General features: G+C 42.1%; 2 protein-coding genes across 2 annotated transcripts in view; one reads left to right on the top strand and one right to left on the bottom strand.

The window, feature by feature from the left end:
- CPN1 (carboxypeptidase N subunit 1) overlaps positions 1–16,946 on the bottom strand; it is a 29,138-nt gene extending 12,192 nt beyond the window's left edge. Inside the window, exons 1-6 of the mRNA XM_060108501.1 lie at positions 16,727–16,946; positions 12,342–12,538; positions 6,993–7,148; positions 4,269–4,451; positions 2,952–3,063; positions 1,179–1,318 (exon numbers count right to left, since the gene is read on the bottom strand). Coding sequence (XP_059964484.1) covers positions 1,179–1,318; positions 2,952–3,063; positions 4,269–4,451; positions 6,993–7,148; positions 12,342–12,538; positions 16,727–16,946 — 1,008 coding nt within the window. The remainder of the gene's footprint in view (positions 1–1,178; positions 1,319–2,951; positions 3,064–4,268; positions 4,452–6,992; positions 7,149–12,341; positions 12,539–16,726) is intronic.
- A 3,898-nt stretch (positions 16,947–20,844) lies between these two features.
- Positions 20,845–22,392, top strand: LOC132496137 (male-specific lethal 3 homolog). Its single transcript, XM_060108384.1, has one exon. The coding sequence runs from the start codon at positions 20,845–20,847 to the stop codon at positions 22,390–22,392; it is 1,548 nt and encodes a 515-aa protein (XP_059964367.1).
- The last annotated feature ends 403 nt before the right edge of the window (positions 22,393–22,795 follow it).

Here is a 22,795-nt window from a genome sequence, read left to right as displayed (position 1 = left end):
TTTGTTTATCCCTTCATCCATCAACGGACACTTGGGTTGCTTTTACCTTTTGGCTACTGTGAACAATGCTGCTATGAACATGCGTATACAAATATCTCTTTGAGATCATGCTTTCAGTTCTTCTGAATATATACCCAGAAGCGGTTTTGCAGGATCATATGGCAGCTCTATTTTTAATTTTTTCAGGAACCACCACACTGTTTTTCATAGTGGCTACACCATTTTACATTCCCACCAGCACTGCACCAGGGTTCCAATTTCTCCACATCCTTGCCAACACTTGCTATTTTCTGTCATTGTTTGTAAATTTGTTTTTCTTATAGCAGCCATCCTAATGAGTGTGAGGTGGTATCTCACTGTGGCTTTGATTTACATTTCCCTCAGGATTTTGAGCATCTTCTCATCTACTTGTTGTTGGCCTTGCATTTGCAATTGTGACTTCATCAGGGAGCCCCTTTTCCCCTAGATATCTTTGTGGTTTACTCCCTTACCTCCTTTAAGTCTGTTTAAATGTCACTTTCTCTGTAAGGCCTTCTTCATAGCATTTTGCATTTAACATGTTATAAAATTTATTTTATTTTTTCTTTATTGTCTGTCTCTCCTCACTAGAATATAAGCTGCATATATACAGAGATATTTGTTGTTTCTTTACTCTTCTTTTTAAAATTAATTAATTTATTTGTTTTTATTTTTGGCTATGTTGGGTCTTCGTTGCAGTGCGCAGCCTTCTCATTGCGGTGGCTTCTCTTGTTGCACAGCACGGGCTCTAGGCGTGCGGGCTTCAGTAGTTGTAGCACTGGGGCTCAGTAGTTGTGGCTCGTGGGCTCTAGAGCACAGGCTCAGTAGTTGTGGTGCATGGGCTTAGTTGCTCTGCAGCATGTGGGATCTTCCCAGGCCAGGGCTCGAACCTGTGTCCCCTGCATTGGCAGGCGGATTCTTAACCACTGCACCGCCAGGGAAGCCCTGTTTGTTTACTCTTAATCCCGAGCATATCGTACAGTCTCTGACAGATAGTTGTGCTCAACAATGTTGAATGAATTAATTTCACTGATAGAGAAGCTGAGATCTATTGTAATGAGTCAGAGCAAAAGTCAGACCTGAGTCACACAAAATACCTTGCCTACCATCAGAAAACACTTCCCTTTCTGTAACCAGGAAAGTTAAAGAATGGGATTTACCTGTTCCAAGAACTGAATTAGGGCTTCCCGATTACCCAGCCACTCACGCTGTAATTCCTCTTGCCGCGGAAACTTGTCACAACTCAGTTCCAGCGTGATCTCAAAACAGTTGGTATGGAGGTAATTAAAGTCTTGCATTCCTAAGGGAAAGAGGGCGGTGGCAGATTTGTACAACCAGGTTCCCACCCAACACCCCATGCCAAATACAGATTGCTGGGGCTTAACCCCAGGGTTCTGATTCAGTATGTATTCAGTGAACATTTACATTTCTAACAAGTTTCCAGGTGACACTGATGATGCTGGTCTAGAGACCATACTATCATTTTGATACAAACTTCATGATCTTGGAATTGCACCCCTTTAATTTAGGGTAATGATTCTCAGTGGAGGCAGTGGGTCATGTTTTCCCAGAGGATGGGAAGGGAAAGGGAGGAACAAGTATAATTCAAAAAAGTATATTTTATATTTTAAATTTGGGAGGGGGTACTTACTGCTTTCCTAATGCAAACTAAAGAAAGTAAAGTTCAATCTTCTTGCCTTGGCTTAAATTAACAGTAAACTATTGGTAGATATTGGTAGATGTAGTAAAGTGACAAGGAAGATGATTCTTAAATCTGTTACCTAGTCTTATAAACTTCCAGTAATACATAATGCTACTTGATGTTCCACATGAATATTAAAGGTAAGGTGTTTAAAAAAATTATCGTATTTGTTTAGTGATTTTTAAACTTTCCATAACAAAAGGTAATAAGTGTATATCTGTCTTTGAAAAAAAGAAATCTTCTTGCCTTGGGTTCAAGTGAGTTTTCAGCTATGATAAGTCTACCGCCTTGCCAGTACATGATGACTCCCTCACCTTCCTCCTGCCCACTCCCCATAGGACCAGCCATCAGCTCAGCCCTCTCCAGTGAGTTTTCTATTACCTGGGCTCTGACAGGTCAGATGTGAGAAGATGGGGAAAGACAGCTGCTGCAACATGAATCCTAAGAGAACCTGGCTTCCTGCTTCAGCCTCCTCCCTAACCTTAGGTTCCCTACCTACTGAAGGTCTGTGAACAGAGGTTCTATCTTGACCCTCAGTGATGGGGAAAGCCCAGGGAATAGAGAGAGAAGCCTGTTGCTGGAGGTCTCTGCTATGTTATCAATGGCCACTGTCCACAGCAAACCCCTTCTGATGGGAGATGGGTAGGCAGGGTACAGAGAGCACATATCAGAGGAACTGTTTTTGTCCAGGCCTGCATCTCTCCTTCTTTGGTACGTGAGGCATACCTCATGTTACTACGGGAAAACCTTAACATCTATAAACCAGGCATTTCCAAATCCTCTATGTGCATTATTTAATACTTACATCAAAATTACAATGTAAGTAGTGTTATTCTTAAAGTACAGATGAGGAAACTGAAGCACAGAGAAGTTAATTAATTAGTAATTAGCCTGAAGCCACATAACTGGTGAATGGGCAAGCGTGGTTCCAGCCCAGTGTATCCTTAGAACCCATGCTCTTAACCACTTGACTGCATTATTCCCTCCTATGCCCTAATCCACTCTGTAAACCACCAGTTTTAACGGACCACAAGGTGTCCCGACCTCCATTTTAAAGAATCACAAGATGATGTTAAATGCCAACTTAAGACTTCCCATTTTTCAGATCTCTACTTGAATGCAAAATAGCATTCCTGTCATTTCTCTGTGAAAAAGAATGATAATTAAAAAGGAGAAATGAACCCCATTCTACTTCAGCTTACAGCACTCTTGTGCTTAGCACTCTTCTTACCCTTGCTGAGAGAATACCAGGAAGCTCCATTGGTGATGCCATCTGGGAAGTAATCCCCACAGTTCCAACCTTGGTGCATCCATCCATGTGCATAGGAGTAGACCTTGGCCAGCTACAGGTAAAGCAGGTGGAAAACGACCTTGAGTATCCCCAACTCATGTGGCAATGCTCATACTCAGAAGAAGGGTGAGGCCAAGAACCCCACTAGGTATAACAACTGATTATTTGCTTTGGCGAAAGAAAATACCAGAAGGAATAGAGAGATGGGGTGTGTGTGCGTGGAGTGGACTAGAGTTAGGAGACCTATCTTCTGATTTTCCCACTATCTTGGGCCTAAATTTCTTCAAGTGCAAAGTGAGAGGTAGCACTCGATAATGTATAAGCTCCCTTCTAGGTGTACCTCAATGAGGTGTACCTCATTTTCCAGCCGAGTTTTATAAGAGAAATCAAGAAGAAAGAAAGATAGGCCTTTGTGACAAAGGCCTTTGTGAGAGATCTGTGGTGGAAAGAGAGGAATATATTCAAAATCTCTATAATTCTCTTTCATTACTATTTTATAACAGTGGACAAAATGAGATTACTAGAGAAGAAAATATAATAATATACTTGCTTTGCAAAGCAACAACTGGTGTTATTCTCTATGTAATTCATTAACTGTTGAATTAATAATGTTATCATTACAGGGGAATTTCCTGGCAGTCCAGTGGTTAGGACTCCACACTTTCAAAGCTGGGGCCCACGTTCGGTCCCTGGTCGGGGAACTAAGATCCTGCAAGCCAAGAGATACAGCCCCCCCCGCCAAAAAACTGAGATACTAAGTAATGTTATCATTATATTAATTATATATTATTAATAATTTTAACTATAAAATAACTGATCTGTTAACTTTATTCTATTGCTGTTTTGAACTATTATGTAAACCTTTTTCATGTGCATGGTCTATTTTTCATTAATATAGCCATATTACCATAAAACCGTAAATTAGAGCCCCCAAATTCACATTTAATGCTCTAGCTTACCATCAGCACTATTAGGCTTTTGGCATATTTCTTGCTTGTCATTAGCTTAAGTATTTTTTTACATTTTGGTAACTGTACTGTAAAAAGCTTTCCTATTTATTTACTTTTTCATGAATTTATGGCTTATCACTCAAAACAAAATGTAATATACTAGATTGTAAGCTCTTAATGAACAGGAGGTGTTTTCAATCATTTTCTGTTCGTTCATTCCTAACAGGGTCCTGTGTTACTGATTTGACCTCAGTCACACTCCTAAGCCCCAAGTTCCTCTGGCTGGACAGGCAGCCATTCTGCATACCTTCTGGAAAAGTGTGTCATCAGGCGTGGGGGTATTGGCAGTGCGGCGGAAACCTCGGACCCGGTGCTCAAGGGACTTGTCATATGGGTAATTGGCCACCACTGCCCCTCCATGGAGATTGGCTGAAAGGACAAAGTTGAAGGAGCGGATCCACTGGATCACTGCCTGGGTCTCGGGTTCCACCTGAGGAGAGATGAGAGCTTGGCAGTGAAGCTGCAACTGAAGCCAGATGGCTGTTTACATGAGTTTGTCAGATTGTGGCCCGAGAGGATGGCATGTCTGACAGGGAGTAGCCTGAGAGGATGGCATGTCTGAATAAAGCAAAGAGAATCCTACCAGATATGAGAAGTGCAGATGGGGAAATTTTGATCTTTTGCGTGACAGTTCAACAAATTAAGTGAATGGAACACTTGTTTAAAATGAAATCTCATATGGAAACTAAGTATTCAATAGCTAAAAAGAGGTCATCTAGGGCAGTGAAGCTATTGTGCATGATGCAAAATGGTAGATACATGTCATGATACATTTGTGAAAACCCACAGAATATACAACATGAAGAGTGAACCCTAATGTAAACTATGGACTTTTGTGTGATGATGACAAGTCAATGTAGGTTCATCATTGTAATAAATGTACCCCTCTGGTGGGAGATGTTGATAATGGGAAGCAGGGAATATATGGTAATATTCTGTACTTTCCACTCAATTTTGCTGTGAACCTAAAACTGCTCAAAAATGAAGTCTATCAAAAAAAAAAAAAAAAAGAGAGAGAAGGAGAGGGAGAAAAAGAGCAGTTTGAAGATGGGTAACATAAATTGGAGAGCGCAGAGTCCCAGTTTGGCCTCTCTCTGGCAACAAAAAAGGGTCCTCCAATTTACCCACGGTTCCAGTAGCTTCTGGAGCTCATCTGCAGAAATTTAGGGTTCTAGTAAATTTATCTGAAAATTGTTGGTTTACAGCAATGGAATTTACAGCAATGGAATTTCTTCCCTGAATCTTCACATCAACTAAATATGCAATAATAAAGCATCAACCTCCTCCTTCCCCCAACACATCTGCTGTGTTGTTGACATGTAGAACGTTGTCCTGTGGTCATACCCAAATTTCATGAATTAGACATACTGTAATATGGGCCAGTCTTGGCTAAGTAGTGAGATTCCACCCATTCTACTGCAGATTTCTATTGCAGATTATATTGCTAGTGAGTGACAGTATTCTAAAGAAAGCCTTCAATCTACTGGACTTGTAAGTAAATAATTTACAGTCTTCACTGTTTTTCCTCCCCTCAAGATGGATGTGCTTAGAGGTTATGCGGTGTTAATGTGTTAACGGCTCGTCCTGGACCAAGGGTCAGCTGTGAAGGCCTCCATCTTTTCTATTCCAAGGGCGACTGAATGAATAATGTTGACTCTCACCCAATCAGAATGGATATAATCCCAAAGGCACCAGTCCAGCTCTGTGACCAGGGCTCAGATTCTTTAAAGCAGTCCTTTCTCTATGTCCTAACCCTCCATCCATCAGAAGGAGGCCAGCCTCTCACTGTTCCTGGCCCCTCAAGAGCAAGAGGGACTTCTCATTGTCTTTTTTCCTTCTAAGATGCAGACAGAGGAGCCAGTGGGAGTCTAACTGTTACTGGCTCAATTACCTTATTTTTTGTAGACAAGTTTAATAAATCAGAACATCCTTCTGGCTGGATATGTCAACGAGTACAAAGTTATTTTTGATGTATTATTTCCTTGAGCCAAGAGCATAGCTGCTATCCAAAATCTAAACATGTTGGCATGACTTTTGCTTCAATTCCAAGGGGAAAAAAACTGATAATATTCCATCTAGAAACTCCCAATATAAAGCCTTCCACCTGCTTTAATTTTCTCTCCCCAGTCTCGAAGTTTAGATACTCACAGAAAATGTTTAGAACTAGCCCATACAGTGTAAGAAACAGGGTGGTGGTGATGCTCCAAGGATGACAAGAGTCATTCCCAGGAACAGGACGACCATCAGGCTGAAACCATTCGCATTACCAAGGGAGGGGCAAGAGGTCTGGGAGCAGCAAATGGGATCCTTTGATTGAGAAAGTAAGGGAAATGAGAGTATGGTAACGTAGTCAAGGGTCATACAGAAGGAGAAGAAGAAAAACTTCTCTTCTAAGGGTGAGACTCCCTGAACCTCTTTCTCTAGCTAAGTGTTGATAAGTGTACAGTTCATCACATGCAAGAGAGATTTCTCTTTAGAACGCTACAGTTCTCTGTTGACAGTATAGTGCAGTAGAAAGAATGTTGGATGAGGAGTCAGAAGACCTGGGTTTTAATCTTGAGTCCACCAATTACTAACTGTGTGAGTTTAAATTATTTTTTCTATAAGTATTATCTGTAAAACGGGGATGGATAACACTGCTTGTTGCATTTACCAGAGTGTTACGATGATCAACTGAAACACTAGCTGAGAAAGAATTCTATAAAATTATGAAGTGCTGTGCAGTGGTATGATACCACTTTCACCTCTTTTGCCACTCTCATGACTAACATCAAATATCATGTGCTCAGTGAAGGGCTCTATGCTCGGGGAGGGAAAAAAGAAGCATACGTTACAGTTAGCATTGATCTGGACAGACTAGCACAGAATTGGGTTGATGCTTTATTATTGCATATTTAGTTGATGTGAAGATTCAGGGAAGAAATTCCAGATGCTGATTTACCTGCTTCTGCTTGCACATTTTGTCTTATACCTGATTTTTCCAGTTGTCTGGAAGGGGCAAGTGGTGGTTGGGGCCTCCGTTCTTCTCATTGTAGTAGATGTAGGTATTGAGATCAGGGAAGTTGCGGTTCAGGTCCACTCCGTTTGCATTGTTCCTGCCAGCCAGATACCCAGAAATGTCCCTGTCCTAGTGGGAAAAGGAAGAAATGAAAGATGAAGGTTTCAGACTGAATGCTCTATTTGAAGAACACTGTATAGTTTTTTTTTTTTTACACATTAGCTCGATCTATCAAACAATATAGCATTTTCTCCTTTAACTCATCCAAAGTCCCAGTGGCGTGGTTCAAGTTTCCCTATAAACCACATGCTGGAGGTAGAGATCCCAGGAGAAGCTCTAACAAAAGGAGGGTGTTTCAGGATAATGGGAACCCCTATTTTTAAAAAATTGTTTATGTCTATTTAATCAGAATGACAGAGGTATGTGCAGTGAGAAAGTATAATTTTTTCAGTTATATATGTATTTTTTCAGATTATTTTCCATTATAGGTTATTACAAGATATTGACTACAGTTCCCCGTGCTGTACAGTAAATCCTGTTGCTTATCTATTTTATGTATAGTAGTTTGTATCTGTTAATCCCATACTCCTAATTTATCCCTCCTCCATCCCTTTCCCCTTTGGTAACTATAAGTTTGTCTTCTATGTCTGAGTCTGTTTCTGTTTTATATAAAGATTCATTTGTATATTATTTTAGATTCCACATATAAGTGATATCACTTATCACTTATAATATTTGTCTTTCTCTGTCTGACTTACTTCACTTAGTATGACAATCTCTAGGTCCATCCATGTTCCTACAAATGGCAATATTTCATTCTTTTTTATGGCTGAGTAATATTCCATTGGATATTTATACCACATCTTCTTAAACCATTTGTCTATTGATGGGCACTTTGGTTGTTTTCATGTCTTGGCTATTGTAAATAGTGCTGCTATGAACACTTGGGTGCGTGTATCTTTTCAAATTAGAGTTTTCACCTTTTCCAGATATATGCCCAGGAGTGGGATTGCTGGATCATATGGTGGCTCTATTATTAGTTTTTTAAGGAACCTCCATACTGTTTTCCATAGTGGCTGCACCAGTTTACATTCCCACCAACAGTGTAGGAGGGTGGGAACCCCTATTTTTTAAAAACGGTTTTATTGATATATATAGCTTACATAGCACAACATTCATCCATTTTAAGCATACAATTTAAAGAATTTTAGTATGCTTACAGAATTGTGCAACTTTTACCACAATTTAAGAATACTTATATCACCCTGAAAAGAAACCTCATGCCCATTTACAGTCACTCCTTATTTTTACTCCACCCCTAGGTAATCACTTTCTGTCTCTATGGATTTGCCTTTTCTGGACATTTCAGTAAGAGGGATCATATATTATATGTTTGGCTTTTTTCACTGGGCAAAATGTTTTTGAGTTTCCTCCATGTTGTAGCATGTATCAGGACTTCATTCCCTTTTATTTCTGAATAATTCCATTATATGGATTTATCACATTGTGTTTATCCATTCACCAGTTAATAGACTGTATTGTTTCCTGGGACTGCTGTAACAAATTACCACAAACTAGGTGGCTTATAACATCAGAAATGTATTCTCTCAGAGTTCTGGAGGCTAAAAGTCTGAAATCAAGCAGGGTCATGCTCTCTAAAGGCTTTAGAGGAGGATCCTTCTTTGACTCTTCTAGCTTCTGGTGGTTGCTGACAGTCCTTGGCGTCCCTTAGCTTGTAGGTGCCTCACTCCAATTTCTACTTCTATCTTCACATAGTCTTCTCCCCTGTATGTCTGTGTCTCTGAGTACAAATTGCTATCTTCTTATAAGGACACCAGTTATATTTGACTTAGGTCCCCTAATCTAGTATGACTTCACTTTAACTTGATTACATATGCAAAGACCCTATTTCCAAACAAGGTCATATTCATAGGTTCCAGGTAGACATGAATTGGAGGGGGCAGAGGGGATACTATTAAACCCAGTACATGGACATTTGGTTTGTTTCCACTTTTTGGCTATTGTGGATAATGCTGCTGCAAACATTTGTGTATAAGTCTGTGTGTGGACACATGTTTTCATTTCTAATATCTAGTAGTAGAACTGCTGGATCATAAAGTAAGTCCATATTTAACTTTTTCAGAAACTGCTAAACTGTTTTCCAAAGTGGAAACCATCCCCCCCTTTATTTATTTATTTTTACTTAGGATTCTTGATTATCTTTTTTCTGAGCAATATCAACTTCGTGGATCCCTTAACCTCTCTGCTCACACTTCACATTTCATCTTTTATTTGGTCATGTATTCATTCATTCATCCATCCATTTAATCAATCCACATCTATTTAGGTCTATCTCTATTCAAAGTCCCCTGAAAGATACTAGGGAAAGAGATCATGAGACATTATGCTAGCTTTCCAGGAATTCATGGTATATATGGGGAGATAGATATTTACATAAATAATTAAAATATATAAAGCAGCAGAATAGAGATAAGTTCATAGGCTCTTGCAAAACTGAAATTGTTTGGTGTTTTGTTTGGCATTGGAGAAGGAGAATAGTGTCCACTTGAGCCCTGTGGACTGAGAGGGGAGAGCCCAAATTGGTGGTCATTACTGGAAGTAGGGTGAATGCATGGACACCAGGAGGCTAAAAACTCACAGATGTACTACTACTCTAGTATTTTTCTAAGAACTCTTTATTGTTCTAGGATTTCTCTATTTTTGTGGCATCGTGCTCGTATTTTATTCTTAGATCTCATTGAAAACATATTTTTTGACATTCTCTTAAGTCTCCTACATCAATTCTGTTCCAGTGGAAAACATTTATATGATTTTTCTATTTGGAGTTTGATTTTTCACTTTTATGAGATAATGATTTTCATTATGCTTCCAGGGGTTTTCATTGCTTGCTGATTTATATCAGTGTTAACTCATAACTGTCCATATTAACAGTTATGTTAATTTACCTATCAGCTGACTTACTACTCACACCGGGTCATTAGTTAAGCTGGCAGTAAGGACTTCCTTTAACAGAAGTTTCCATAAACAGGGTTCAGTTATTAGCTTCCTATTACTGCTGTAACAAATTGCCACAACCTTAGGGCTTAACCTTGCACAAACTTATGATCTCACAGTTTTGGACGTCAGAAGATTGAAATGGGTCTCACGAGACCTAAAGGTGTCAGCAGGGCTGTGTTCCTTCTGAAGTCTCTAGGGGAATCTGTTTCCCTAGAACATCTTCAAATCTCTCTTTGCCTGTGACCTTCTGCCTTCCTCTTCCACATTTAAAGGACCCTTGTGATTGGTTACACTAGGCCACCCAAATAATCCAGGGTATTTTAAGGTCACTTGATCAACAACTTTAATTTTGTCTGTAACCCTAATTGCCTTTGCCATGTAACATAACATATTCACAGGTTCCAGGGATTAGGACTTGACTATCTTTGGGAGGTGGAGCCATATTATTCTACCTTACCTACAGATGGCTTTAAATTTAGGTGGCCAGGCAGGTCTTCCCTGTGTAGCCATGCAGACAGGTTTCCTCTGGGTACGGCACGTAGCTCTGGGAACCTGAGAACCCGATGGGTCCTCTCTTGGGTTCAGGTTCAAGATCTGCTCCCTTTGAACAAGTACATAGCAGGTGAGCAGAGGTGACTGGCTCCCCAGAGAGAGCTCTAGGATTTGGCAGGGGTTTTCTCCACCTCCTCCCACCCCCACTTCACTGCACAAAAGATGTGGGCAGGTCTGAGGGGCTTCTCCAGTCTCCCCACTGCAATACAGGGAAGGGCCACTAGAAGGAAAGTGGCCAGGCTGGGTTCACCCCTACAACGCTCTCAAATTGTCCTGTTCTTTTGGAAACTCAAGTTTCGAGGCATGTTCATGTCCATCTCTCTGATTTCCAGTGGGGGGCGGTGGGGGGGAGACAAAGTTTTTTTGTTTTTTGTTTTCATCTGTTGAGTCATGTCAGCAGGAGGTTGTAAGATTGCAAGGGTCGAATTTGTGTTTGGCTCAACATCTTGGCTCCATTACCCTCCCTGCTTCTCCTCACCCCTCAGCCCTGCCCTCTAGTAGACTTAAACCAGGATGGGCCATTCAAGGAGAGATGCCGAGTGGTTCCACTTGTATGGGACAGAATGGCCAGATTCATGGAATCGGAGCGTGGAAGGTCGTTGCTAGGGGCTGGGAGGAGGGGGAAATGGGAAGTTACTAATGAGGGGGTATAAAGTTTTGGTTGAACAGGATAGATAAGTTCTGGAGATCAGCTGTACGACCTTTTGCCTATAATCAACAATAGTGTATTGTACACTTAAATTTTTGTTAAGAGGGTAGATCTCATCTTAGGTGTTCTTACCACAATAAAACCAAAATTTTAAAAAAAGTATAGTAGTGAAGTCTAGTCTTAAACATAAAAAACATTTTAAGACTATCCCCAATAAACATATTTTTAAATGGAAAAAAAAATCTTTCATCTACACCCCCCCCAAAAAAAAACCCCCAAACAAACCAGGTTTAAATAGAACTTTTAAAGAAACATATCCATTGTGTAAGGCAGATGCCTGCCCTCACCCACTGAAAATTCTAATTCAGTAGATTTGGGGTGGGGAGAGGACCTGAGAACCTATATCTCAAAAATCTTCACCTACAATTCTGATGCACAGCCACAAAAGAATCACTGACTTAAAGTTTTAGGCACACTGATATTTTGAATTTATGTTAGGAAATAAAGCCCATAAACACTTTTTTTATTTGTCCCCTGAACAATGTAACTCTAAAATAAAGAATTCAAAGGCTGAGTACTATACTAGTAGAGGAAAAAAGCCGTACAGAGATGGAATAAAGTATGAAGATCTATAACAGGACTAACCCGCCAACCCACAATTCTGAGAAAAGCTCATTCTTTCTCTTTCCCCCCCCCAAATGCAAATGTAAGTGTAGTGTGGGAGGAAGAAGAGGATTTAGGGTTGGCAGCTAAAAGCTCAGGGAAGGAGGGCCGTTTTGCAATATCCCTTCACACCTGTTCAGTACCTTCCAGTTGATAAAATGTTGTCACTGATACTGCTTCACTGATCCTCACAATGAAATGGAGAACTCAGCTGGAAAGGCGGGGGAGGGAGGGAACTGAGACTCAGAGAGAACCCCCATTCATTGCCTAGGGTGCTACAGTGCTGAATCCATCTTCACACTTCATTCTATTTCTCCAGCTTTTCCTCTATCACGTCGTGGCATTTACAGTGGGACAGAGAGGACACCTGGTCCCCCGGCTTTTCCTTACTCTCTAAGACGGCTCTGCTCTCTGCAGGGCCTCCCCCTGGGGCTCGGTACCTGGGCGGCGGCCACCTCGTAGCCGTCGGGGTTCATGGACGGCAGGATGTGAATGCGCGTGCCCTCCACCAGCCGGACAATGCGCTGGTTCCTGTTGCGGAACTCCTCGCACAGAAACTCCGACAGCTGCAGCAGCAGCTCGCGGCCCAGCACCTCGTTGCCGTGCATATTCCCCACATACTTGACTTCCGGTTCCACTGCAAGTGAGAGAAACACACATAAAGAAGATGGGGAAAGCTTACGAGTGCAGTTAATTCCTAACCATGCAAAGGGACGTTTCCCCTCTTTTTCAGTAATGAATAAAAGAAAACCTCATGCTTCTGTTAGGTCTTTTCCAATAATCCCTGTGCCCCCTTTGAACAAACTGCAACTACAAATGCTACAAAAATTCATGCCACGGATAATAATGTCTACTACTGATTAAAACCCTACTGTGTACTAAGCATTTATGTTATTGCTAATCTTCACAGGAAACCTGTAAAGTAGGCATTATTAGTCTCAGGATGAGGGTACTGGGTATGGAAGAGGTTAAGTAACTTGTCTGAGGTCACCTGGCAGATTAATAATGGAGGTCAAAGCCCAGGTGGCACTGAGGTAGCTTAATGCTTTTCAGAGACAAATCTTTTCAGGATAAGGATAGTGCTTTCCCAAGATTTGCTGGCCTAAAGTCCTCCAGGTTATAGCATAACAGTTCCTAATTGCACCAGTTGAAAATTTAATTTTCTTGGTACTCAGGTTAAAATCTCCCCTTCATATCTGAGAGTGCTGTGTCTTGAGGCACAGAGTAGGAAGGAGTCTATGTATGTCTCATTCCTTAGTCTTTTCTTTGGCTATGTTAACTGTTCAATTGAAGTTAGAACTGAGGTCATAAGAGGAGCCTCTAGAACCACTTAAAAAATCATTCTTGCCCTGTTTTAAAAGGAAGGAGAAAAGCCCTTGCCAAGTGATTTCCCTTCTACCCAGCACTCTTTATTTTTTTTAATTAATTAATTTTATTTATTTATTTTTGGCTGTGTTGGGTCTTCGTTGCTGTGCACGGGCTTTCTCTAGTTGTGGCGAGCAGGGGAAACTCTTCTTTGTGGTGAGCGGGCTTCTCATTGAGGTGGCTTCTTGTTGCGGAGCACAGGCTCTAGGCACGCAGACTTCAGTAGCTGTGGCACACGGGCTCAGTAGTTGTGACGCACAGGCTTGGTTGCTCCGCAGCATGTGGGATCTTCCCGGACCAGGGCTCGAACCCCTGTCCCCTGCATTGGCAGGCAGATTCTTAACCACTGCGCCACCAGGGGAGCCCCCATCCAGCATTCTCTTGCCTTCATGCCTTTTCTGATTCTGTGTCTCTTCATCTTCACATTTCCATGCCCTCCTCACCATCCATCTAGGCTCAAATGCTCCTTACTCTGTGAAGCCATCTTGGAATCTCCTTGCTGGGAGTGAACTTGCTATTAAACTTCCCTTTTATGATACCACTTTCTACTCTGAGTTTTGGCTAATTTTGCACATGTCCTATTTTCCTTACTGGACCTGGCCTTTGCAATGTATGCCATTTTTAACTTTCTTTAGGATACAATCCATTGTTATTTATCTGCTACAGCAGTCTTTCCCAAAGGAATGTCTATAACCCATAAGGACTGTGTGGTGGATTTTCTATCATGTACATTCTTTAATCTTAGTATTTTTCTTTAATCTTATCATGTCTTTCTTACTTTTCCTGGTGTTAAGTTATACTTTATTTTACGAAAGGATGGTGATAGCAGATGGCAGGTAGTATTCTTCAACATCCTTGTTCAGTAAAATAAAATTTGGAAAATCTATTTTAGTCCCCTCTGATCTCCCATATATATATATTTGTATGTGCGTGTGACATCCATAAGTTTGGGAACCACTGCCCTGTAGAACCTACCATAGTGCCTTGCTCTTAGGAGGTATTCAATATAAAATTCTTTTGTCTCTACTTTCCGGATATCCAGAATACAATACAACCACTTCTCCTAACAACCACTGTCATCATTTTGGTTCAACCTCCCACAATCGCAAGCCTGCATTACTACAATAAATCTCCTACTTGAAGTCCTTGCATCTGCCCAGCCATGCAAGTCTATTCTCCTGAGTCAGTGTTTGGCAAACGTTTCCTGTAAAGGACCAGATAGTAAATCCTTTGGGCTTCCTGGGCTATATTGTCTTCACTGCAGCTACTCAATGCTTCCAGTGAAAGCAGACATAGATGATACAAAAACAAATGGGTGTGACTGTGTTTCAGTGAAACTTTATTTACCAAAACAGGTAGCTGGCCCTCAAGGCTCTAGTTTGCTGACTCTTGTTCTGAGTGACCTTTTAAAATTTTTAGTCAGATCATATCACTCCTCTGCTTAAGCCCTCCAACGGCTTCTCACTTCACTCAGAGCAAAAGCCAAAAGTTTTGCAGAGGCCTGTAAGGCCCCACGTGATCTCCTCCTGCCCAGTATCCCCAACAGCTCTGCTCTGACCTTGCTTTCCTGTGGTTCACTGTCCCGGAGCCACAGGGGCCTCCTCACACATGCCAAGCATGCTCCGGCTCTTGCCTCTGTGTGGTGTTTCCCTCCCCAGAACCAGCATGGCACCTCAATCACATACTCAAAAATCACCTCGAAGGAGAAGCTTTTCCTAAAACCAACACCCCCTCCCCTACTCAACCCACAATTGTCCACAACTCCCTATCTCTCCTTCCTGGTTTCTTTTTCTCAATAGCACTTATTTTCATCTGGTATAATATATATTTATTTAGTTACCTATTTATTGCCAGTCTTACCTCTCTAGAATTAAGGCCCTGAGGGCAGAGTCTTTGTTTTGTTCTCTGTGCTATATTCAGAGTCTACCAAAGTGTTTACATTGAGTAGATCATCAGTAATACTTGTGGAATAATTAAGGAATGAATGGAGGTACCATTGATAGGGCATCAGAGAAAAGAGGGATCGGTGAGGTACAATAATATGAAAAGCTTCAAGAAAGGCACTGAATGCTAGAAAGTAGACAGGGCACCAAGAAAGGGGCATGGAGTGAGGGGCTAAGCCTACAATGTCCATTAGCACCCACAAGCTTCCACAATGAACACACGACCTGAGTAAAAGCAGGGTGTTTGCTCTGAAAGTGCATTTTCAAAGCAAGGCCCTTGTCGTCGCCTAATCACATAGCCTTCCTTAAGCCAGCCTCCCACCCCCCTCTCCCCCCTCTCCCAAACTGGCCACTTAAGAGTTTGAAGCTGTCATGGACAGAATCCACTGGGTGTGAGGCTGCCACTGAAGGTTTTTAAGCAAGGGAGGGAGGGGATTATATCAGTATTTGGGCATCTAGCATCTGTGTCTTAAATGAAAGGTTTAGAGTGGTGGCCGTCAGGCCTTAGGAGAACGTTAGGAGCCTGGTGCAATCATTTAGGCAGGCTGTGATGGAATTTGGGCTGGGGGAAGGGTGAGGAAGTGGAGAGGAAAAGAGACTTGAGGCTGACAGTTTGAAGGAGGAACTGACGTACTTGAATGTCACAATTGCTGTAAGTAAAGCAGTAAAGTAGAAACAACTTAAATACCCATCAATAAATGAACTGCTAAATACAACCCTGGAACCATGGAATATTATGCAGCCAAAAATGATAATGTAGATCTATATTTACAGACAGGCTATTCATCAAAGACTATGAAATGAGAAAAGCAGATATAGTATGAGTCCATTTTTATTAAAAAAATGATGTGTATGTAAGGGGAAGTGGCTTAAACACGCATAGAAGAAAGTCTGGACGGAGATACATCAATATGTTAACGATGGTCATTGTGAGTGGTGGGATTACGGGTGAGGTTTTTACCTTATCTAATTTCTACTTTAATCCAAACATGGATGGCTTTTATAATAGAAACAAACTAACAACAAATAATGCAATGAATAAAATGAATACCCCAAACCTCAAACTCTCTCCAGGATCCCATACTCTGAGTACACCGTCATTCCCCAAAGAGCTATCACTAAACTCTGGCAGAACTAGAAGGGCTAACTGTTTCTCCAGAGGCATTGGATAGGGAAAGGCAGAATAGTAACAGCAAGGAAGAAAGAAGGGTAATGGGAGGGAAGGCGGGGTGGGTGGGAAGGGAGCAGGGAAGAAGACTCACCTTTTACCATTAAGGTCTTGAGCAAACAGAACCCAAAAAGGAGGAGCAGACTGGAGCCTGAACTGGGGTTGCAGCTCCCCAGAGGCAGGGCCAGTTTGTAGGCTAAGCAAGGAAATACTTAGCCCAGGCTGAGGAAGTGATGATACTTTATGGGTGGAGGGGTCCAGGGACATCCCCACAAACCACCCCAATTACTGGATTTGTAAGGGAAGGGTCCTGCCCACACACATTTTAAGACACATGCTCAGGGCTTACAAGGCTCGTGGATTCCAGGGTAGTCGCTGAATTCCAGCACGTAGAGGTGTCTCCCCTTCACACTGCGCCCAATGCTGTAAACCCGCGTGACATGGGGGCATTCATTGTGCACCTTGTACAGCGTCCGCACGAGGTCATCATAGCGGTGGTGGCGAAAGGTCACCGGGGCAACCAACTTGAAGAGAAGGAGCTGGAGGAAAATTGAGACCAGGTCTGACATCTTGCTGGGCTTTTTCAGAGACCCACTAAAATGGGCCCCGCTTCTCCCAGTAACCAGTCAAAATCCAAGGGCCAAGAACCAGCTTTTCCTAGTTTCCCGCCAGTAAACACCAGTGTGACAGTGCCTGTGAAGAAAGTTCAGAACTGTCCCTCCAAAGCCAGAAGTTATTTATGCAGCTCTGGAATAGGCACTCATCTCCCCTCCCCCATTTCTCTGCCTCTCCTAATCCATGAAAACCTTTTGAAAGGTTTTTGCACTTCTTCAGATTGGGTAGTTTCACTGATTCTGGTTTACTGATTAACTGGACTGTAAACAGGCTTCAATAAATAGCTGCTTATAACCCTTTGATTCCCGGAGAATTTTGAGAAGCTTGGCCTGTCCTTGTTCCCTATATTACAATATAGGAAAGGGTATTAAAATAGAACACTCTGTCCTTTTGATCCATTCTACATCCTATCTTTCCGAAGTACAGCTCTGTCTTGTCCCCTTTCTCCTCAAAAATCTTCAACAGATACCATTGAGAAAATGAAAAGGTGAGCCCCAGGTTGGGAGAAGACAGTTGCCAGTCATGTATCTGACAATATATCCAGAATAAATCAAGAACTCTTACAACCCAGTAATAAAACAAACAACCCAATTTAAAAGTGGGGAAAAGATTTGAATAGACATTTTATTCAACTAAAGTAGATATATGAATGACTAATGAGCACATTAAAGATGTTCAACACTATTGGTCATTAAGGAAATGCAACTTAAAACCACAATGAGGGCTTCCCTGGTGGCACAGTGGTTGAGAGTCCACCTGCCGATGCAGGGGACACGGGTTTGTGCCCCGGTCCGGGAAGATCTCATATGCCATGGAGCGGCTGGGCCCGTGAGCCATGGCCGCTGAGCCTGTGCATCCGGAGCCTGTGTTCCACAACGGGAGAGGCCACAACAGTGAGAGGCCTGCGTACCACAAAAACAAAAAAACAAAAAAGCACAATGAGATATCACATTACATCCACTAGAATGACTATAATCAAAAAGACACAATAACAAGTGTTGTCAAGAATAGGGAGAAACTTGGGCCTCCCTGGTGGTGCAAGTGGTTGAGAGTCCGCCTGCCGATGCAGGGGATACGGGTTCGTGCCCCGGTCTGGGAGGATCCCATATGCCGCGGAGCGGCTGGGCCCGTGAGCCATGGCCGCTGAGCCTGCGCGTCCGGAGCCTGCGCGTCCGGAGCCTGTGCTCCGCAACGGGGGAGGCCACAACAGTGAGAGGCCCGCATACCGCAAAAAAAAAAAAAAAAAAAAAAAAAGAATAGGGAGAAACTAGAAACCTCATATATTGCCGATGGGAATATAAATGGTGCAGCCACTTTTGAAAACAGTTTTTCAGTTTCTTAGAAGTTTAAATATATATTTACTATACAATCCAGCAATTTCCTAGGTATCTACCCAAGAGAAATGAAAACACATATCCACACAAAAACTAGTATGTAAATGTTCATAGCAGTATTATCCACAATAGAAAAGTAGAAACAATCTAAATATCCATTAACTAATGAATGGATAAACAAAATATGGCATATCCATGCAATGGAATATCATTTGACAATGAAAAGGAGTGAAGTACTGATACATTGTACAAGATGGATGAACCTTAAAAATATTATGCTCAGTGAAAGAAGACACAAAAGATCACATATTATATGATCCAATTCATAGGAGATGTTTAGAAAACACAAACATATAGAGACAGAAAGTAAACTAGAGGTTGGCTAGGGCTAGGAGTGAAAATGTAAATGGGAAGTAGATGAATTTTATGGTATATAAATTATATGTCAGTAAAGGTGCTTTTAAAAAATAAATAAAAATAATTAAGTACAGCCACCCAAAAGTTAACTATGAATTTACCATACAACACAACAATTCCACTCCTGGGTACCTACCCAAGAGAACAAAGACTTGTACACAAGAATATTCATAGTGGCATTATCTGTAGTAGCCAAAAAGTAGAAACTACCCAAGTGTCGACCAACTGATGGATAAATAAAATGTGGTATATCCATATAATTGAACATTATTCAGCAATAAAAAGGAATAAAATACTAATACATGCTACAACATGGATGGACTTCAAAAACACCATGCTCACTGAAAGGAGCCAACACAGAAAACCCTCTTATTGTATGATTCCAATTATATGAAATGTCCTGCAAAAGTAAACTTACAGAGACAAAGTAAAATAGTAACTTACTAGGGCTGGGAGTGGGAAAGGAGATTCACTGTAAATGGGCATGAGGGATCTTGTTGGAGTGATGAGAATGTTCTAAAACTGGGTGATGGTTGCATAACTTGGTAAATTTACTAGAAATCATTGAATTGCACACTTAAAATGGATGAATTTTATGGTATGTAAATTATACTCCAATAAAGTTTCTTTTTTTTAAACAAAGTTTCAGTGGAATTTCATGCACTAGAGTGTAAAATCCAAATGCTCCTGCCTGGTTTTCAAGTCACTCCTACCAGGTCCAGTTGTGACCTCACTCCAGTGCAGCCCCACTGCAGTGCCTACTGTCTTCTGAGCATGCCCTCATCACCTGCTTTCCTGCTTTTGCTTATGTTCTTTCCCCAGGTAGCTTAACTCAGCTCCAAACCCTGGGTCTTCCTCATGTCCCCTTGCAATTGCTGTTACCATCAGTCTTTGTATCTCCAATCTTATGACTTTGCCTGTTATGCACTTATCCACTGTGCTAGGTGTTAGGTGTTAGGATAGGGGGCAGCCCTGCTGATGCATTGTTCCTGCCCCCCAGGATGATCGTCAGCCTCTAGCACACAGCCTGGCACGGGTGCACATTTGTTGAATGAATGAATAGACCCATTATTGACCTTTCCTCTTGCATCCTCCTGCGCTTCAGCAAACTTTTCCAAGGAAATCCTATGCTTTTGTCACCTGTCAGTAAAGACAGCTATCAACTCTTGGTTATCTTGGGTGAACAAACTATAGCCAGACCAGTCTGGCCCACAGATGGTCTAGAGAGTTGGCCCAAGATCAGTACCAAATCAGCAGTACCACAGAGTAAAAACCACAGGATTTTGCACCCACTGCTAAAATCCCATAATTTTCTGATGAGATCCTGACACCCCATGTGGTGAGGGCAGGCATCAAGAGAGAAAGCTGAAAGGACATCACTAATGCTGTTACACATTAAGTCCTTGATCTAGGACTGATGAAATAAAATTTATATTTTAAGGCAGGACAAGAAAAAATTAAACATAAAATTTTCTCTGTGTGTTTGTTTGGACCTCCTCTCTCCCTCCCTCATGTGCAGTGTGCATCCACATTACACATTAACCAGAGCTCCTCAAAGATGGGCCTGCTCTACAGTAAAGATCAATTTTTTTCCTAGCAATGTAACTTCTTAAAAGAATATTGCTCTTTCCCAGCTCTGTAGGGGGTCGTGGTGACGTGTTGCTCGCTTTGTATGTGCTTACGTGGACCATGTATCCTTGGTGAACTTTATGTAAAATATCAATATGTCATTTTGATGTACAATCCTTTGTCTTGAAAACGTATGTGACTGTGCCTTAGACTCCTAACAGGTGGAACGATTCTCAGAGCTTTCTAAGAATATGCTTCCCGGAATGGGCATCATCAGAAAATCTACAAACAACAAATGCTGGAGAGGCTGTGGAGAAAAGGGAACTCTCCTGCACTGTTGGTGGGAATGTAAATTGATACAGCCACTATGGAAAACAGTATGGAGGTTCCTTAAAAAACTAAAAATAGAACTACCATACGACCCAGCGATTCCACTCCTGGGCATATACCCTGAGAAAACCATAATTCAAAAAGACACATGTGGCGCATGCTCCGCCCACCCCGGAGCCTCGCCCTCTGCCACAATGAGCAAATGAGCACCAGAGAGGGCGTGAAATTTAAATTCCACTCAGGGGAGAAAGTGTTGTGCTTCGAGCCTGACCCCACCAAGGCACAAGTGCTGGACGATGCCAAGATTGTCGATGTTATCGTTGGTAAAGACGAAAAAGGCAGAAAGATTCCAGAATATCTGATCCATTTGAATAGTTGGAACAGAAGCTGGGATCATGTCCTTCATGACACCGATGAAAACTGGAGATTACAGCGTAAACTGGCAAGAAAAGCTGTAGCTCGCCCGAGAAGCACAGGAAGAAAGAGGAAGCGCTGCAGGCTGCCAGGTGTGGACACTGTCTTAAAAAGCCTCCCTGCTGAAGAAAAAGATGAAAATGTTGAAAACTTAATAAGCAGTTCCTCTGATGACAGTAGTGAAGAAAAGGATGAAGAAATAAGTGAAGAAAGTGATATTGAAGAGAAGACTGAAGTGAAGGAAGAACCAGAGCTGCACGCAAAAGAGGAAATGGAAGAAAGAGCAATAGCTGTAGAAATCCCTGAAGTTCTGAAGAAGCCTGAGGACGATTGTTACTGTATCAACAGGAGGAAATGGTTAGTGAAACTTTCATGCCAGACCAACATCATAACTATTTTGGAATCGTACGTGAAGCATTTTGCTATCAATACAGCCTTTTCAGCCAGTGAGAGACCTCATCACCATCAGGCTGTGCCACACGCCAACATGAGTGTGCATTATATCCCAGCTGAAAAGAATGTTGACCTTTGTAAGGAGATGGTGGATGGATTAAGAATAACCTTTGATTACGCTGTCCCATTGGTTTGGCTCTATCCATATGAACAAGTTCAGTATAAAAAGGTGACCTCGTCCCAATTTTTTCTTCTGATTAAGGGAAGTACCACAAACGCTAATTGGAACCCGGAGAATCTCTCTCCAAGCCCACCTTTGTTGAATCCATCCACGCCACAGCCCACAGAGAGTCAGCCAACCACAGGCGAGTCAGCCGCCCCCAAAAGGTGCAAAGCCGAGCCGGAAGCCTTGCAGTCTCTGAGGAGGTCCACACGCCACTCTGCCAATTGCGACAGACTGTCTGAGAGCAGCAGCTCGCCTCAGCCCAAGCGCCGGCAGCTGGACACGTCTGCCAGCACGTCCAAGCTGTTACTGCACCTGGAAAAGAAGACACCTGTTCATAGCAGATCATCCTCACCTGTTCCTCTGACCCCTAGCAAGGAAGGAAGTGTGGTGTTTGCTGGCTTTGAAGGCAGAAGAACTAATGAAATAAATGAGGTCCTCTCCTGGAAACTTGTACCTGACAGTTACCCCCCAGGTGACCAGTCACCTCCACCCTCTTACATTTATGGGGCGCAACACTTCCTGCAATTGTTCATGAAACTTCCAGAAATCCTTGGAAAGATGTCCTTTTCTGAGAAGAATCTGAAGGCTTTACTGAAGCACTTTGATCTCTTTCTGAGGTTTTTAGCAGAATACCATGATGACTTTTTCCCAGAGTCTGCCTATGTTGCTGCCTGTGAGGTGCACTACAGCACGAAGAACCCCAGGGTGATTTATTAAGGTTTTGATGGTTCTGGAAGAACAGCTTCTCTATCTAGCTTTGCGCTCTCAGTCCCCAGTAAAGAACTAGGGAGCTGGTGGGCCTTCCTTACAGGCAGAGCAAATGCGATACACCCCTTGGGGGGCTGTGGCGGGCCCATTTGTTTGAGCTGCTCCGTAGTTATTTCTATTAAGGATTACTTCCTAGGTGCCTGAACAGCCTCCAACATGTGACCCGTGCCATGGTACCTGTCATCTGTGACGGCAGGAAAAGAGCAGCTGTGTTCACAGTGAAATGTTCACGAAAGTGTGTGTAGGTTGGGCTGTTTCAGTAGACGGAGTTACTTGTTAGCAATAACCACATTTTTTAAGTTATTTGTTAGCATTAAACAAAATCGTTTTGCAAGCCATTTTCATTCTTGTG

Source organism: Mesoplodon densirostris, chromosome 1 (assembly GCF_025265405.1).
Source record: "Mesoplodon densirostris isolate mMesDen1 chromosome 1, mMesDen1 primary haplotype, whole genome shotgun sequence".
Taxonomy (NCBI): domain Eukaryota; kingdom Metazoa; phylum Chordata; class Mammalia; order Artiodactyla; family Ziphiidae; genus Mesoplodon; species Mesoplodon densirostris.
The sequence above is the reverse complement of the archived record's forward strand: the minus strand, read 5'-3'. Positions and strand labels throughout refer to the sequence as shown.